This window comes from Protopterus annectens, chromosome 8.part0 (assembly GCF_019279795.1).
Source record: "Protopterus annectens isolate FY-2018-M chromosome 8.part0, PAN1.0, whole genome shotgun sequence".
NCBI lineage: Eukaryota > Metazoa > Chordata > Ceratodontiformes > Protopteridae > Protopterus > Protopterus annectens.
The window spans coordinates 130,885,492-130,905,343 of NC_056741.1; the positions used below are offsets into that span (position 1 = coordinate 130,885,492).

Sequence of the window (19,852 nt, forward strand, 5' to 3'; positions counted from 1 at the left end):
CATCCCCCTAATCTCTTGTCTCCTGGATGTACAGATTACCTCTTGGGTTCCTTGTAGAGGGGTTCCTACTGAGGCAATCACATCTGTTTATGGTAAGCCTGAACATCACCTTTATATTGTTTGGGTTACATTTGGGGTACCTTTTAAATAAGCAACAAATAGTCTTTGGTAGACTGGCCAGATGTTTGGGTTTCCGCGGCGGGGAATCCCATATGGTAATGAATACTGCAGCAGTGAAGGCAAGGACAGCTACCACTGTGGTAAAATTTTACACAACTGTACATTCTGAATATTGTTGCAATGCTGAAAGAATCTGGGGCTGCTGGGTCTGGTTAAGTGAAAGCTCATTAACCACATTACCACTGAGGAGGTAATGGAAACAGAAATTTTTATTTAATTTGATACATTTTTACAGTTTGTTTTTCATGTAAAGTGTGAGTTGCTGCTTAAATTTAGTTCAGGTTGCAAGTACATTTACGCTGCCTTATTATCTTCTTCTTATCTGGTACAGATGATTGTTTAGTCATTTAGCTTGCAAAATAAATAAATGCATGAATCAATCAATCGTTCGGTTACTCCCTGACTAAAATTCTTATTTGGCCTGTATGCTAGGATTTATTTTATTTTCTCATGTCTACCTGTTTTACGTCTTGGAGGAAGAATTAACTATTTTACAATACACTGTTTTCAGGAATTACAGATAAATAGATCAGAAAAGTTGCATCATTAAGTTATACCACAGAATTGTTTGCTACACTGCATTTATGAGTATGCCCTCTAGACCAAAAGATCAAGTAGGCTTGCTCTACGTCTCTTTCAGCAGTTACTGGGCAAGCAGGCAATTCAATCAGTGCCAATATATACCAAGGAAAATACTTTATTTAAGATACTTTCTAGCTCTAAGTGATAGGATATGGAGAGACCTTCTTTACAGCTTTTAATCCTAGACATAGATCTCAAATAAAAGCGTGAGAAATCCTGAGTGGCAGAGGGAAAGCACACAAAAATTGTTGTGTATTTTGAGTTGTTAAATAGGACTTTTTTAGTTGTCAAATATTCTGCAGTATACATATGCGAAAATGAAAGATGGAGATTACAGGTGTGTGTCATCAGAATGCCCACATTCCCCCTTTTATCAGTCTTTTAAGAGAAGGATAATAGAATAAAAGCCTACCTACTTTTTCATGCTTGGTCAGGATCAAGGAATTTATTGTATTAGCAGGAAGCAAATGAGTTAATTAAAAAAAAAATAAAACCCTAAAACAGTACTACTTCTTTGGATCTTGAAGATATTCCTTTGGGTATAATTAGCTGGAACATATAGAAGGACTTCCTGACTATATTGAAAACACTATGAATGAGTGAGATAGAGAATTAGTGAGATAGTAAGATAGAACTGTTCACATGATTGCCAAGTTCTCTTATGACCATGCATTTCTCAGAAGAGGGGTATCTTTTTAAACATATGAGGTGGGACTGAATGTGAATCTGCTGCACTTTCTTGCATTTAACTTGACACTGTTTTCAGTACACCTGAGCTGTTTAGCATCAATGGATGCGTGTATCACGGTGGACAGCTTACAGTCATACTTGGTTAACCACAGTTCCAGGATATTGGACAGGATGACTGCAAAATAAATTCCAAACAAGAACCAGCACTGATCCCTATGGTACCCTACTGGCTTCAATTTTATATTCAGTGAGGGGACCAACAACTTTCTCAAACTGTGATTTGTCTGATAGCCTATTTGTAAACCAGCAGATAATATAGGGCTTTACCTTAAGTTTTTCTATGAACAATGTCATGGAGGATAGTGTCTGAAAGCCTTAGCCAGATTGAGATAAGTAATGTGCACTGAGTGACCACTGTTTCCAGATTCTGTAGCCTTTTTAAAGAAGCTTACTAGGTTCAGGAGGCAAGACCTGCCCTTCACAACACCAAAGTGATTAGGATATACACCAAGAGTATGGCCTCTACCTCATTATAGTTCATTGCAGACTACAGGGTATCCACATTTGTCTATCTTTAGAGGACTTGCTTTTCTTTGCAGTCTTTTTCAAAGTGTCAGGAGTCTCTCTCTTGGGTGAGGGGCCTCTTACACAAACTGGGATTCCAGGAGAACATCCAAATGTCTTTCTCTATTTCTTCACACAGGATTGTGTTCCTACAATGCCAACAAGGCACCTCTGTTCAAAAAGCTTTTCTTCCACAAGAGTCACTGTAGGGGGAAATACCTCAGGATTTTGGGTCTCGTGGCTTCTATGATTCTCATGATACCCTTGCAAGACTCCACATAAGAAAGATATAGTGGTATCTAAAGTCTGTTTTGTTTCAACACCAACACCATTTGTCTTTTCTAATGCCAGTCCTGGGGTTTGTCAGAAAATAAATCATTTGGTGGAGACAAATATCCTTAAATCCTGCTCTCCCATTCTGCCTCTCTCTTCCAAAGCAGACAGTCACCACAGACACCTTTGGCTTTGCTTGGAGAGTCAAGGTGGATAAAAGAGTGCAAAATGTGTTATTGCAGACAATACCACAGACATGTGGTACATCAACAAACAGGGAGAAACTAGGTCCTACACCCTTGCAGACTAGCCTGATAGCTTGGGATATAGCTTTGTAGCACAGTCTTACTCTACAGCCATCCTACATTCCATCAGAGCAAAACTGTGTCAGACAGGTTGAACAGGACCAGGGCAGACCCTCATAAATGGAAACTAGATCAGGGGGGGGGGGGGGTCAGACAGCTTTGATCCATCTGTGAGGAGCTCCTCAAGTAGATCTCTTTGCATCCTGTCTGAATAATCAACTGGCAAGATTCTGTTCCAGGACTCCATGCAAGAAGACCTTTAAAACAGATGCTTTTTCTTTTCCTTGGACAGGAACATTCCTGTATGCTTTTTCAAACTTTCAGAAGGAATTTTCCAAAGATCATTGTGGAAAATCCTTTCTGTCCTTTTTTTGAAATGGACAGGGGTAATTACCACAGGCTTCTTCACAAACTGGATCTACTCACACAACAGTAGGGATGTTTGATACACCCCAAACTCCATCAAGTTCAGTTGACTGTCTGGATGATAGGGTCTTAATTCCATTTAGACACTTGTTTACTGAGGCCATGCAACAGGTACTAATGGAGACAGGGAAGCCTACTATTAGAAAATCAAATGTTAGCACATGGAAACAGTTTTCTAGTTGGTGCCAACAACATAACCAGCACCTGTTCAGGGTTAGTTATTCTCTTGTTTTACAACACCTATGTGAGCTACTATCTTATGGTCTTTCTTATTCTTCTGTCGTTGATCATTTTATCATCAATTTCAGCATGTCTTTCCATGAATCATCTTATTTCAACAGAGTCTCATTTCAAAATGTCTTTGAAAGGGGCTTTATGTAAATGACCTCCAAGAAAACCAGTGGCCCCAACTTGGGATCATTTTCTGTAAGAGAAGCTAATACTTGCTCCATTTGAACCAGCAAACCTGGCCGACTTGAGATTCTTAACATGGAAAACAGTTTTACTGATTACTCTGACAATGCAAGAAGGGTATCTGAATTGCAAGTGCTTATGCCGAGCCAACCCTATCTCATTTTTCACAGGGACAGGATTTCTTTGAGAACTCATTCTTCTTTTATGCCTAAAGTAGTATCCAAGTTTACTTTAAGCCAGACTATACATCTCCACATTTTCTTTCCTGAGTATACAGAATGTGGGAGAAATGATACCCCATACCTTGCATATCCAAAGACAACCCAAGTACTATCTTGACAGAACTAAATATTAAAGATCACCAGATCAAGTTTCCATTTCTTGTGTTGCTAAGAAGAAGGGACAACATGGGTCAAAACAGACTGTTTCCAAATAATTGTGTAAGGCTATTACCGTTTGCCAAACTCACCATAACAAACCTATTCCAGGCAGGGTCAAGGCCCACACTACCAGGGCCTTGGCTTCATCTATGGCTTTTTGGAAAGGGTTGGATTCTAGAAGTGTTCTAGAAGATGTAACTTGGTCCTCTGTACATACTTTTATAAATCACTTTAAGCTTGATTCGTTCTCTAGGTCCATATCTGGCTTTGCTAGGACCATTCTGCAGGGGCTCTCAACTCTTCTCTTCCACCTCCCAAATGTGGAATCTACCCATATAGCTAAGGTTACTGCAGCAGTGATCAATGTGATGAACACAGTACAGCTGTGTAAGTAAACTTACCATAACAGTAGATGTTTGAATAATTACTACTGCAGTAGCCACTCTCTCCCCCCATCTCCCTTGCTTTTTAATGTGCTTTTTTTATGTTGGAGTGTGGACATTTATTTTTTGTCATTCCTAGCACCGTCCTTTCAGGGCTCAGCCTCCATCTCTCTGTTGGCAGGAAAGCTCTTCAGGACTCAGCACCAGCTTAGCTCACGGCCTGACAGTTTTGGCATATGGAAGGTGCCCTGAAACTTTAGAATCTGTCTGGCTGTTTTATTCTTATCAGGACATAACCCATATAGCTAATGCTATTGAACAGTGACCAATAAAACATCTACTGTTATAGTACGTTTACTTACACAACTGTACTTTCTTGATGAGATGGATGGCCTCATCCAGTGATGCAGTATGCACTCACACCTCAGCCTTGCTAATATTGTCATTCACTGTAAAACACTGAGAGAAAGATAAATGGTGTAGCAACATGAATTCTCCTTCCTTCCTTCTTTTTAGGAATGAGTCCCAATGGGGAGATTTGAAAAGGCATAAAGGGTTGGACTTTGAAAGGGCCAGCTACCTTCTCTAATAAGTAAATAGTTGACCTGCATCCTCCTTACCTACCACTGATTGCAGATTTCTAAAAATCCTCCCACCCAAGGAGGTGTACAATTTAATGGAAAAAACAAATCTAAAACCATGTGTTTGGGTGGTGCTCTTCCTATCACAATGCATTATTCAGGCCCCTTAGTTTCCAGAACCTCTGACTGTGCCAGACTCAGGCTAATCCACCCTAACATAATGAGTCTCAGAAGGATGAAAAATAAAAAGCAATGCCAGTGCCTGCTGCTGCTCTGTCTCTACAATCAATGCCATATATAATATGAATCCTGCAACCCAGTTTCCCATTTTCTCAATTTAAACCTGTTCATTTGTCTCTTCTCTAAAGGAGCAAGGGCCACCACTAAATCCTTGACTCTTGAACCATCGACCACAAACAAAAGCTGAATTCCATCAGCATAGAACAAATCAAACACACCAGTATATTCCCCTCAAGAATATCTCATCCTTAATTCTTGAGGGTATGTGCACCATAATGGATACCCCCTGTCTCAATGACCCGGAGACATCTTCATGGCTCCCGCCAATGGCTCCTAATGCACTATTCTGCTTAGTAAGTGTCTGGTTCACTAAAGATAAATGAGAAAAAGGTGTGGAAGACAAGGTACCTGTCTTCACAGTCTTTTCTGTAAATGACTGTAGTGGCTGCTGTGGGCTCCCAAACCCTCTTTCAGTAACTAAGCCAAACAACTTTGGCTCCACCTTCCTCCAGAAAAATGTCTAAAAACCTCTCAAGATACTCCTCAACTGCCACATCTTGTAAACTAGCTTCTGTAGTGCATTCTGTAGTGCATTTACATTTACAATGCTTCCTGCATCTGCGGCCGACAGCTGGTCTACCATATGAATAGCATATCTCTGCTTGGTGGGTGAAATTTCCAGTGCCCCTTTGCAAGACTGACACTTCAGCCTTTTTATGACAGATTCTCCCTCCTTGGGGTTCATTTCTGTGGCTGATTGTCCTGTTCTTTTGCTCTGAGCAATTAAGGCTCCTGATTGCTGATCTTGTTCGCTGAAATGCTCATAAAAAAGTGATTTTGCCTCTAATGCTACCCATTTTCAACAGGACTTCAGATCTTGCAAAGTCGACATACTTGTGAGGGAAAAGGACAGAGAAAAAAAAATAGTCATTTTAATTGTACTTGAGATGAAACAGATATATGAATCATATGGAAACAGATATATGAATCATCTGGTATGACTCACCTAATCCTGTCCTGAGAGAAAACTTACCTCACACACATAAAAAAGAAACCCAAATCAAACATTGCACCTCTATCTTGAAAGAACAGCATTCTACAATGAGTGTGACATCCTGGCAGGCTAACAGGATATAACTTTGCAAATCAAAGGGGAGGGGGGCAATGATTTCTTACTTTTTTTTTTTGTTAAGGCTGTTGGGTTAATAACTCACAGCCTTCTGTCTCAGTCTCATACCTACAGTATTAGAGCCACCTCCCATAATACTCAGTGACAATCAAAGGACAATTAGACCATTTAATAGAAACTCTGGCAGCTTGACACATTGGCAAAATAGGAGCTATGTGAATCAAAAAGCATTTGACATAAAGATATCTATAAGTGTAATTACTGATTTCATTTATTAACTTAACCCACACCCTTCACCAAAATCACCAAGTAGGAGGGACCAAGCAAAACCTAAGCAAATATGTGGTGCCCCAAAATTAGGGCCAGTTGAGAGGCATGCAAAGATTGAGGTATCCATTCTCTTAACTGAATAGCTGCCAAAATAAGGAATGCGAAAGCATATGGTTTCTGAAGAAAAAAAAAGTACTTCCCTAATTACTAACCAATCAGATATGCACTACTGATGACAGACAGACATAGTTGAGAAGACTGCCCTGTCCGATTAATACACCAGCCCTGGAAACAGGCATCATCTGCTCTTGCCCTTTCCCATGTTTGGTTACTACCAATAAACCCTCTAATGTGAGAGCACTCGTGTATGACCCAATGCACCACTGAGAGCTGATCCACTAGATGGTGAAACCACACCTAGTGCATTGTCAACAGCTGACAGATACATTTCCACAGATGTTTTTGATGCCAGTTATGGTCAGTGCAGGAAACTCAAATTCCACTTGTCTGTCCACCTCTAGGAACAATAAACCCACTAGTCAAAATATTCCAGTGAAGTCTGCTTATAGGCTGAATTCCGGCACTGTACAGTAAAAGCCAATGCCTAACCCTTGAGCTAAATGAAGCAGCCAGCATATATGTATAAACAACTTGTCTCTATGAACAGCAGCAGCTCACTTTACACCTGCCCATTTATTCTTAGGTTCATAGGTTCATAGGGAGGTACTAGGCTATTGGCCCTAGGGCCTATGTAAGCCTAGCCAAGAAGGTACCCTGTCTTTCGCCACCCAAGAAAATTATTTCAGCAAGGAAAGCCTCACAGAGTAACACACCTTACTTACCACAAATTTGACCACAAAGTAATGTGAGGAACTGAAACATAAATTGGTAGGGTAGCAGTTTATGTTAAGAAGACATGCAGACAAGCTACATACTGAGTGACTCAGAGGCTGAGGTACAAAGGATACTATTCCCAAAACAAACTATTTAAACAGCCGATGAGTAACCCAGCCTGAGTAGAGCCAACGCAGCAGATCCTTCTCCATACTAGGCTTATCAATACAGCATGGAGAAGCAGGATTTAAGTAACTTGATTTAAGTAACTTAAGCTGGATTCCTGACAGAAAGGCTGTCAGCACGCACCCCGAAAATTACTCCATATCCTAACGGTAAGATTAAATATACTGTCAGTTGTAATCATTGATGAAAGACCCCAACACAGCAATGCTGTGTTAAATAGAGCAACTTCACCAACTGGCAGACCAAATCATAAAGCATTTTGTGCAGGAAACACTCTCCTTACTGTTCTTTTCCCCAATATTGCAGGGAAACAACGACTGCTTGTCTAAATGAAATATTCACTTATTATCTGTGGAGTAACTTATTATTGTGGTACAGCTGATTGTATGTCTGATTACTTTCTCTTTCCTGACCTTGTTGCTTGTAAGGTTACTTGATTTCCCAGCCAGCTGCACTACAGAGTTGAGTCTCTATAGTCTCAGCAAAAATGCACACCTTACAAATTTTTCAGCAGTAGGCAAGGATAGATGGACTCAGAATTAGGCAAATAGGATATTGCGGCATGGAGATGTGCAGCAGTTACAGCTCAGTTTCTCTAAGCATTATTACTAGCTGATAATCCTGACCAGGCTTCTCAATTAAAAAAAAAATAAAAACACTATGAAGCTTGTGTTACATGATCCAGATCTGCCATGACTATGGTCATATAATATAAGAAGCTGCAGAGTCAAGAAAATAAATAATTTCTGAGATATATATATATTTCCCTTTTGGGTCTATTAACTGAAATCTACAGACAGATTCTGTAGAAGAAGTAATACATAAGTAACTCATGCATCCCCTCCACACCCTTCCTGCATTTAAAATGTAGCCACTCAGTTGCCAGTAAATCATGCTTATGTTTTGGTTAGGCTTCCCCTTGCCTCAAAATTACATATGAGTCAGTACTTGTGCTTAAGACTGTACATCTTTACCTTCCACCTTTTCATTTTAATTTTGCATATAACTGCACAAGTCTGGGTAATGCAGCAATTCAAAGTAGATCCATAAACATGCATTTGTAAGATCTGAACCACAGGGCTGTATTGTGTGGAATCTGTATTGTTGATAACTGTGCCTACTGAAATTCTGGGACTTGAAATGCCAACTGCCAACAAGCCAAAAAAAAAAAAAGAGAAACCAGACAAGGCTGAACCTTGAAGATCGCTTTTCTCCTTTAAACTTTATTTGTGTGTGGGGGGGCAAGCCTACTCTGCACCCTTATGTGGGGAGCAAGTCCCCCACACCTGAGAACTTATATATATCAACTCCAAGATCACCATAACCGGGAGAAAAGGGAATATTCTGAGAAATGGCCATCTCAGACTTAGTATATGTAAATTCCTTTTTCAGCCATTCAGTCTCATTATTTCAGGACTCTCTGTAGTCGGTCCCGATATTTCAAATGGTCATTGTCGATAACTGCTTATACCTGGAGAGTAGCCCCACTTCCCTACAATTCATCATCAGCATCATCATCAACCCTCTTTTTCCTATTTTTTACATGAAAAAAAAAAAAAACACCAGTGAACACCTCATATTCAGGGAAGTAATTTATTTTAGTTAAGTAATTTCATTCACATGAAAGAACTTAGCTAACATAAATTACTTTCTTGAGGGTGATGTGCTCACTGGCATTTTTCATAAGGTTATTCTTTTTTACTAGTATTTGGTGTGTTTCTTGGTTACTTTTCTACATGAGGTCAGATTGTACATCTACATCTTGTATGGCTCAGTTTCTCTAATGCCACTCTCCTACTTTCTTTAATGGTCTTTTAATACTAGGTAAGACTGCAGTCCAAATTGTAGCTTGCTACAGATCACCCACCATGCCCCAAGATTCTCACTACACCTTTCTAAACATACTGGAAAATATTAAGATACAACCAAACATCCTAATACTGGGTGAATTCAACTACCCTGCCATTAACTGGGAAAACTACTCGTGCACCAACACCTTTGCCCAATGGTTCTTGGAATTCAGAAATTCCAACGCCCTGGATCAACTAATCCTTAGTCCCAACAAGGGCTCCAATATCCTAGACCTGGTCATTACCAACATGGGTAATCGATGCTCCACACCTATGGTCACCCCCTCGTTGGTCAGGTCTGACCATAAGCTAATCACCTTTAACATCCACATCCCACCCCCATCCCCCAGTAAGGAAACCTCTGTAAAAAACTTCTCCAAAGCCAACTTCATGCTACTTAAGTCAGAAGTGACAAACTTCATGACACCCATGCAGACGGGAACTGAAAGTTCGACTGCTGAATCCTACACTAAGGCACTGTACGAGCACATCCACTCGTGCATGAATTGTGCCATCCCCAATAGAACCAAGATGCTCTCCTCCAAAAAAAGGAGCTAATCTGGTGGTCCCTTGCCATAAACAAACTTTACAACAAAAGGAAGAAACTGTTGCAGAACAGAAGAAAATCCCAGGATGCAAAAATCTCCCTTACCAGCCTCAGTAAGAAGCTGAGATCCCTCATAAAATCATCCAAATAAAATAAAATTGCCAAAGATTCCAAAGACAACCACAAGGCATTCTATAGTTATGTCAAGAATCTAAATGGCAATGCTCAGATCTGCTCTGAGCTACAACAGAATGGCATTAAATATACTGATCCCAAGGATATTGCCAATATCCTGGCAGATCGATTCAGTGCAAACTTCACCCCCTCTCAGCCCCTAAAGGGCCCATCTCAATACCGAAAGATTGCCAAATTCTGGTAATAACAGCCACATAGGTAAAAACTGCACTTTAAGCTAAGAATATAACATCCATCGGACCAGACAACATCCCAGGGTGTGTACTACATGAACTAAAAAATGAACTGGCACCAAACCTAAGTGTCATGTTTAATCATAGCCTTACCTCAGGCTTTTTTCCCACTGAGTGGCGCACAGTTACAGTTATCCCACTCCACAAGGGGGGATCCACCTTGGATCCCGGGAACTACTGCCCCATCAGTCTGATGAGCCTGATCTGCAAGGCCATGGAACGTATTATCATGGAACTTATAAACAAAGACATTGGCAACCTTCAAACACTGGACCCCACACAGTTTGGGTTTGTGAAGGGTCGATCTTGTCTCCTGAACCTGATTGACTTCTTTGAATCAGTCTCCAGAGCCATGGACAAGGGTTGGTTTCGTGAAGGGCTGATCTTGTCTCCTGAACCTGATTGACTTCTTCAAATCAGTCTCCAGAGCCGTGGACAAGGGTAAGGTGGTCCACACAGCCTATCTGGACCTTGCCAAGGCCTTCGACACCATCCCCCACTCTGGAATCATAGATAAACTTACTAAGCTGGGCATTAATCCCTATGTCACTTGATGGGTTGCCATCTGGCTTACTGACAGAACCCATACTGTAAATGTAGCCGACTCCAAGTCCAGCTCCAGACAAGTGACAAGTGGAGTACCTCAGGGTTCATTCAGTCCTGGGACTGCTCTTGTTTGGCATCTATCTCTTTGAAGTACAGGCCAACACTACGGGACTCTGGCTAACAAAGTTCACAGATGACTGCAAACCGGGAGCCATTATTGAATCCCCAAATTATGTGGGTATTCTACAAAAGGGCTTTACAAAAACAGATGCTTGGTGCCAGAGCCATGGACTCAAGCTCAATGCCAAGAAATGTATAGCTATCCCCTTTGGGAAAAAAACATGTACCCATGAATTATCACATAGGTGGCAATACACTAAACACCGAAAGTGTGATATGAGACTTAGGGACACAGGTGGACAGTGGTCTCACCTTCGATAACCACATCACCACAACAGTCAGGAAATCCTTCTATGTGGCACACCTCATCAATAAGGGCTTTTCATCCAGAAAAAAGGAGGTCATTGTCCCACTGTACTCATCTCTCATTAGACCTATTATAAAATACAATGCCCCATTTGGTATGTACCTCTCAAGACATCTGCAACAACTGGAAAGGTTGCAGAAATACCTCACTAAAATAATCACAGGCCTAAAGCAGATACCCTATGCTGACCATCTAAAAAAACTCCACCTATACTCTGTTGCATATCGTCTACTCAGAGGTGATCTCTGCTTAACATACAAGACCATGTCAAACCCAGAGCTGTTGGACATGCTACACTTAAAGAAATCCCAATCCCTCAGAGACACACACTGCAGGGATCTAAACCTTGTCATCACAATTAACAAAACATGCCGGAGCGATAGGTTCCTGACCCAGAGACTCCCCAGACTCTGAAATAGACTGACGATTGGATGGGAGATAGGAAATTTACCCCAGGGATCATGTCAGTCACCCTGGTAGACAGGGGTCCAGGGAAGTAAATACTGTGGGAAGAAATAGCCAGGGAATTGTTATGGCTAGGCTTGTATAGGCCCTAGGTCCGATAGCCTAGTACCAACCTATGAACCAATGTCTGATGACACAGGCCTTTTTTCATGCAATCTAACCATCTCTTTGCTGGATGATTTTTTTCCTCTTCCCCTTTCCTGTTTCTCCCAAATCTTCTTCACCAGATTGTCTTCTGATTTCTTGCACATGTGCCCATAATACAGTAATCTGCTCTGTTTGACCTTTTCTGCAGTTGCAGCTACTCTGACTTCTGCTCTGATGTCATAATTTCCTTGAGAATTCCACAGTGTGCATCCTACTCAGGCACTTCATTTCCATCAACTCTAACTTCCTTAACTTGTCTGCCTTCACTGTGTAGGTTTCTGTAACACACTGTATTACTGGTGACACCACAGGTCTTGCACATCTTGTCTTTCAACTTCTTTGTCATTCTTCTAACACATATTATTTGTGACACTTAGTTCCACTTAGCTACAGTCTGCTTCTGTCTTTGACCTCCTCATTCAAACTTCCATTTTCCTTAAACCACCCCTCCCAGTTACTTGAAGCTGTTCACCTGTTCCACTATTTTCCGTTTGATCTTACTTTTTAGCTTGTGATTTTTGTCTATTTGCAGCTGAGAATTGTCTTGTCTGTGTTCACTTTCATCTCATGTGCCTTCAGTTTTGGATTCCGTTCATGTATCATTTGCTGAAGTTCTTGTTTAGATCCCATAGTGCCACATTGTCTGCATACAACAGCTTTTGTGGTCTGTCCCCTCCGACCTATTTGTTAATGTAGTCTATCACCAGTATGAACAGCTGTGGGCTCAGAAATGTACCCTAATGCACATATATTCCTACTGGGAACCCCTCAGTGAGACAGAGCACTGTTCATAATTGAGCCATTGGTTCCTTGTACATAGCCTACACTAATTCTGCCAGTATATCCAGGCTGTGAATCATTGCAGGGATACCCAAATCTGGTAAATCAGCTTTCTTGGGACCTTGTCATATTTTTTCTCCAAGTCTAAAAATGCCCAGTTGGACTGTTTCTTCATCACTAGCTTCTTAATTATCTGTCTCATATTTGAACATCAGTTCAATTGTGCTGCATACTGATCTGAATCTGAACTGCTCATCTCCCGTCTTACTTTCTACTAGTCTGCAAATTAATTTATCAATCACCCTCTACAGTACATTCATGTAAAGTAACAGGAGTTTGGTACCTTTGCACTGCCTGCAGTTGTGAACGTCCAGTTTGTTCTTGTACACTGATACTAGTATACTTATTCTCCAGTTATCTGGGATACAGCTTTCTTTCCAAACTGCTGTGAGTACCCTCAAGAGCCATTTCTCCCCTAACTCACTCAACATCTTGATTATATCTGCCTTGATCCATCTGAGCTTGTTGCTTTCCCTGACATCATATTCCTTTGTGCTGTTCTTATTTCGTCTAGGACAAACCTCTTCTTCTTTCATCATGGGCTGCGTTTGGGGCAGAACAGATTCTGTAGGGTTTTCTTCATTCAGAAGCACTCCTCTCATCTGCATTTGATGTCCTTTGGACTTGTGGGCAGAATGTTGCTGCTATCCTGTATAATGTCTGGTGACTATCTTCTTTACCTTACTGTCTTAGCCTTGCAGCCTGATAGGTTTATTTGTACCATGTGCTGATTCATTTTACAGAAGATGGCGGAGTTCCTCTGATTCTTATTCTCTACTATTGTGACTGCTGTCTTAGTGTTTTTGTTAGCCATTCTGCATTCCTACTTGACCTGGTGTATCTCCCACTTTTTCCTACAGTCCTTTCTTCTGATAACTTCCTGGACTTCTGCATTCCACACTGGTTTTCCTTATGTGCCTTATTTCCACATCTGGCTCACCTGTATAACTGCTCTGTATTCCCACACATTTTATTTTGAGGTGCTACCATTCTTCTTCAACTCCACTTATTTCATCTTCTTTCTCAAGTGCTAGATACCTGAGTATTTCTTTGAACTCTTTGTGTGTGTTTGTTCATTCAACTTCCATGTCTTCAGAGTTGTCTGTATTGACCTTAGAGCCTTCTCCGACCACTGCTTTCAGCTGATTGTGGTCATCAGTAGTTTATGGTGTAGGCTGACTGTATCATTAGGAATGACTTTGCAATCTTGGAGTCTATCCCATTGACCTAAATAGAAGGAAGTCTACCTGGCTTGATTGTTGGCTGCTCTTGTATGTGATCTTATGACTGTCTGTCTTGCCGAACCATGTGTTGGACACCATCAAGCCATTTACAAGACAAAAGTGTAGAATGGCCTCTACTTCTTTATTCTTGTAGTCCCACCCATATGGACCCAGTCAGTCGTCATATCCTGCTTTGTATGTCCAGATATAAGCATGCAGGTCCCCATTATCAACACCAATTCACATTGTTCTGCTTTACCAGGCAGGTCTTGCAACTGCTGATGAATGCCTCTTTACTTTGTTATCGCAACCCTACTGTGGAGCTTAGGTTGTGATTATGAATTCTACCCTGAGTCTATCACTAATTCTGATGACATCCTTCACTGTCTTTGAAGACTCTCCCTTACTACATTTCCCACACTATTTATAGTTTGTCCTCCCCCTGAGGAGTAGACTGTGGATCCCAAGTTAAGTAGTTTTCCTGCACTGCCCTTCCATTTTGTCTCATGAATAAACAGGATGTTTAGCTTCTTTCTTATATTATTAATTTCCAAACTGCATTCTGTCAGTAAACCTATATTGGCTATAGCAATCCTTAGATGGTTATCATTCTCACTGCTGCAGTGGTTGTTGGCTATTACGGTTGTATCCTGCACAGGATATAACACATGGTCAGTCTTCAAAAAGCTCTGGCTCCCTCTCACACCTACACTTTGTCTGTTGAATGGCTAGCCACTGGAGAGGGAAATCAGCAGTCTGAGTGTGGACAACTTCAGCATTTTTTGCCATCTCAAGAGAAAGCTGCTGTGGGGCTTCATAGGAGCAGAAATTGGCCATGGACTTTATTTCTGACAGATAAATCCCATAGAGAATCCTTGCACATAGAAAATATTGCCTTTTTAAATACTTTGTTGTACTTGTAATTTTCGGAAGAATGACAGCAGTTTTATTAATAACAGAAATTGCATGCCAGAAACTGCTGTTTTTGGAAAGGGGCTCATTTCTGAATACTGGATCTGTTTTTGTGAGAAAAATGCATTGCTTTTAAAACATTTTAACTGAAGTGTAAGGATTTAAAGCCTGGATTATGTTTTATGCAATTTAAATTGTATCCAAATGTTTTGGTGCTTGTGTATACTTTATGATAACTTATAGTCATTGTTTCACTACTTGAGATGTTTTGCTTCAAGTTGTAATATGTAAGCATCATGAAATGTATTCCAGGGTGAGAATTTATTTTTTGTTTGGTGCTGGTGTACACTTCATGACAAGTTACATTCCTTTCTTGTTTTCTCTCAGTGTAATCTCTGTGAAAGGAATTTAAGAGTACAGACAGGGTTTTTGTGTACTGCTTGTGCTTTTAGTTTTGAATTTTGAGGTACTGTGTGAATAAGTAGGTGTTTGTGTGTTTTGCTTATGAAAAGTTGTCTGACAATTTACCCTCTGATTGTCTCTTTCCAGCAGCTGGCAATCAGGCCTCTTCCTCAGCTGTGTCATAGATTTTTACACTGGTCCTACTATTTCTTTTCCTTCTGTATCTAAAAGGAAAAATTAACAGAAAAGGACCTCTTGCATACACTATGGGCCCAGACAATGCTTCAGCCACTGGTGGGTAATGCTACAGTGGTCACTTGTATTCCTCAGATCACTCACTGGTTTCTCCTTGTTCATCCAGTGTAGTCCCTTCTGCCACCATGAACTGGGGTCAGTGACATCTTCTGTTGCACTTCTGGTCTCCAGTCTGGGCATAGTAGAACTATCTTCTTTGTGTCTGGGAGTTTCTGGATAGTTCTTCTTGGAAGGGACAGGGAAGGAGACCTCATGCCCATGATGAAGTGCTGTGTCTCATTTGGTCTCCTTCCAGAGATATCCCTAAAAGAATGAAATAAAATGTTAGACATTGCTCATACAAAGATACTTTGTCTATTTATAAGGATGATTTTCTTACTTTTGCCAGGCATTTATTACAGGATTTCTGTCCTGGAGAACAGAAATCCATACCAGAATACTAACTACGTCAATATATTCCTGAGGAAAGTTTGTCAGAGGATTCTGACATGGACAGAGACGGGGATTTCGCTTTGTCTAGTTCACAAATCCAAGACTCTAATTCAGAGAAACGTTTGTCCTCTCCAATGCGATGAGGAGTTTTCCTTTTCTAAGACCAGTTCCAGGATAAATTATGTATTTTTTGTGGGAACAATTAAATGTTCCTGCTAAACTGATGAGCTATTATGATATGCTTCAAGTGGATTCACCTCATGCTGCAATCATTCATCTTATTATTCTTGCCTTGGAGGCTGTGTTAAATGATATTTACAATAACCCTGACCCTCAGCCTTAAGTCCACAAAAGAAGGCAATGCACTTATTAATACCAAGCCTTTACCTGGGGGCAAGAAAATTAAATATTAAATTTCATGTCAGAATTGACTTCTTCCATGTTATTCTGTCAGTTGACGTTATGTGAGATTGGTCTGCCATATAACTTTCAGAAGATAGAGCCTGCCCAAATCCTACAATTTCTAAGCTATCTCAGGTGTCTACACATGTTTTGAAGAGTGCTTGTAATTGCGCAAATACTGTGCTTAGGGTCACTACTGCTAATGGTACAGTTGTTAAGAAGATATGCCTGAGTATTTACTCAGAATGTTTCTGATTAGATAAAGTCTTGAGATTTTAAACTCTAGATAAAGAGGTTTTATCTGGCCTTACTACTATTCTTGTTCTCAAACAGTTTGAAGACAGAGGGAAATTAATTCAGGCAGTTACTAACATTTTTGAAGCATCACATTATAAAGATTATAAACCATCTGCTTTTTTCTTTTTGTTTAAGACAAGATAATCAATCCCTGAAATCATCTGGCAAACTGAATAAAAAAGAGGTAGAGGGAGGCGAGGGGAACAATAAAAACAGGGAACTTTTCAAAAAGCGGGACAGACTACTCCTTCAGAATGACTATGCCAACATTTCTTAGATAAAAATGTAGCTGTTCATATCTTTTTTGGGGTTTCAAGATGAGTAACCGTTCTCTTTTTGTTTGGGCTAGATAGTCCTGAAGTTGTATATACTCTCACATAAGATTTTCCTCAAAGGGCTACCAGTCAGCAGTCAGAATGCAGGTGTGTGAAGAAGCCAGAGCTTTTTGAGGAATGGCTAGTTTTTGTATCCTGGGCTGGGTATGACCCAAATAACTACAGGATACTGCATCAGTAAGGAATTCAAACATCTGCTATGGTAAATGCAAGTTACACAACTGTACTTTCATGTTTGTCAGTTGATTGGTTTTACATCCAGCTTTTGCTCAACAAGACCTGTCCCGGATAACCCAGTGCTCTCCCAGTTAACATAAGGTGGGCAACTGGACACCAGCTGACCAGTAAGTTATTGACCTAGGACTGCTGGGCTTTATGTGAGGCACACACTGGTCAATAGAGGCACATAGATCCCTCCCAACATTAGCAGGGGTCCCTGGCATAGGTCAGAGTAGGCCAGGTCCTTGACCCACTTATCACTGGCAAATACTCATGCACATTTTTGACAACATTAGTCAACATTTTCAAATCACTTAGAGACAATTTTTACAAGACTGAGTCCCATTGTTAATATTTTATGCAACTGCTCATGTCTGGGACGTACCCCTCCCATCTTCTTCTCTGTGTAACATTGCATATTACTTCTGATATATGGGTAGTACCATCCCAGCTTTTTCTGTGTGTAACACTGTATATTACTTATGATATATGGGTAGCACCGTCCCATCTTTCTCTATGTGTAACATTGTATATTATTTCTGATATATGAGCAGTAGCCTCCTAGCTTCTTCTCATTGTATAGGTTCAGAGGTTCATAGGTTCATAGGTTGGTACTAGGCTATCAGCCCTAGGGCCTATACAAGCCTAGCCATAACAATTCCCTGGCTATTTCTTCCCATAATATTTACTTCCCTGGACCCCTGTCTAGCAGGGCGACTGACGTGATCCCCAGGGTGAATTTCCTATCTCCCATCCAATCGTCAAGGTTCCTTTTGAAGGGGGCCAAAGAGGCGCTGTGCTTGACATGTATGGGCAGTCTGTTTCAGAGTCTGTGGAGTCTCTCGGTCAAGAACCTATCCCTCCAGCATGTTTTGTTCATTGTGATGACAAGGTTTAGATCCCTGGAGCATGTGGCTCTGAAGGATTGGGATTTCTTTAAATGTAGCATGTCCAACAGCGCTGGGTTTGACATGGCCTTGTATTATATATAACCTCTCCTGCCTGAGGAGGTGTAGCCCCCCCCCCACATTCCTATTGTTGTAAAATTGTTCGCAACTATTAACTATTCACGTCTGGTTAGTAGTCCCTCACGCACTCCTCATGTTGTAGATTTGTGTGTATTTTTTTATTTTGTTTTTTTATGGAAAATTTGACTGATTATTGAACCCCTTTTCAGCAGAGGCCCAGGAAGAAATTCTCCATTAACAGTAAAGTACATTACAAACACACATCAAGAACATTGACATCATAGATCAAGTAGCTGCATACAAGCCTTATACAACAGACATTTTAACTTTATGTATCAAACCAGGTAATTATGCACAAGTCTTATAAAATGTATGTAGAAACATAAAATATAGGTCTTATATTGGTGGATATGCATTCACATTAGCCACACTTCAAAAGAAACCCTGTGCAACTGTTTTCATCTGGTCACTATCCTTCATGTTCTATGTTCTTATGATTGTAATGCTGTGTCTCACTGCTTCAGTCTGGTTAACACCATCCCAATTCATCATGTATTTAATATTATATGCAGCTGCTGCTATTTGCCCATCTTCTTCATATTGAATACAGCTGCTCATGTCCAGGTACTACCCCTTCCATTGCAATAATGTGTGATGACTGTGCATATCTGGGTGACCCCGATTTCTTTCCCATTGCAGTATTTTATATTACTGATCAGGTATGGGATTATATCCTCCTTTGGTGAACAGGAGCATGGGCCTTAAATCCCAGCCTGCTATTACCAAATAATGTACTGGATTAAGGGTTTGAATCCTACACTTGCAACCAAATAGTGTAAAATTTAGACTCTTAATATGTACCAAACTTTTTTTTATGTATTCTTGGGATGACTGGCATTAACAGCTTATGACAAAATTGTATTTTTTTATTGCAAAAAGAACACTATTCAAGAAAACAAATGCATATGCAATAAACAAATTATGTATAACACAACATGTCTAACATTTCAAGATACAGCATTGTAAGACATCGAGTGTATCAGTGGTATTAATGCTGAGGGAGAAGCCAAGAAAGTAAGAAAGAAAGAAGGAAAATAAAAGGAACAAAAAAACAAATCATTAACTGTATATGTGCCAGTTTGCACTTATTGAACCGTATGTCTACAGACGGGGTAGTGAGTTACATATCTGGGGGTAGTCCCAGTCAAGAGCTGCACATCAGTATAAATAAGGTTGGGTGTCATAGGCTCAGTGATGTTTAATAAGCTTCTGTGAGCTATATAAGTCATGCAGTATGCTGGATCCCTTATCATGATAGCCTTTCCGCCATTGTATAACAAACGTGCTACTGCTTTGGCTTATTACTGGCATCTGTCATACCTTTCTGTCACAGACAGAAGCTGTCTAACCCTGTGAAATTCCCTTCTTAAACTCACCCATTATTTTTCCAGAAGCAGCTGCACTAATCTAAGCTCTCACCATGGCTTTGATTTGTGTTCTGTCGCCGTATGTGAATTAAGTAATAGAAATCTCAATCCTTCTTACACTTTGTCAATAACTGCTGAAGCTGTCAAGCTCCTCTTTCCATCAGCTGTAGTTTTAAGTAGGGATCTCTTCTAGATTAGTCCTCCTCCTCTACTACCTCTTACCAATGGTTTAG

General features: G+C 40.5%; 1 protein-coding gene across 1 annotated transcript in view; it reads left to right on the forward strand.

The window, feature by feature from the left end:
• The first annotated feature begins 1,079 nt into the window (after positions 1-1,079).
• The window catches only part of LOC122808158 (pregnancy zone protein-like), a 246,115-nt gene continuing 227,342 nt past the window's right edge, over positions 1,080-19,852 (forward strand). Inside the window, exon 1 of the mRNA XM_044079131.1 lies at positions 1,080-1,099. Coding sequence (XP_043935066.1) covers positions 1,080-1,099 — 20 coding nt within the window. The remainder of the gene's footprint in view (positions 1,100-19,852) is intronic.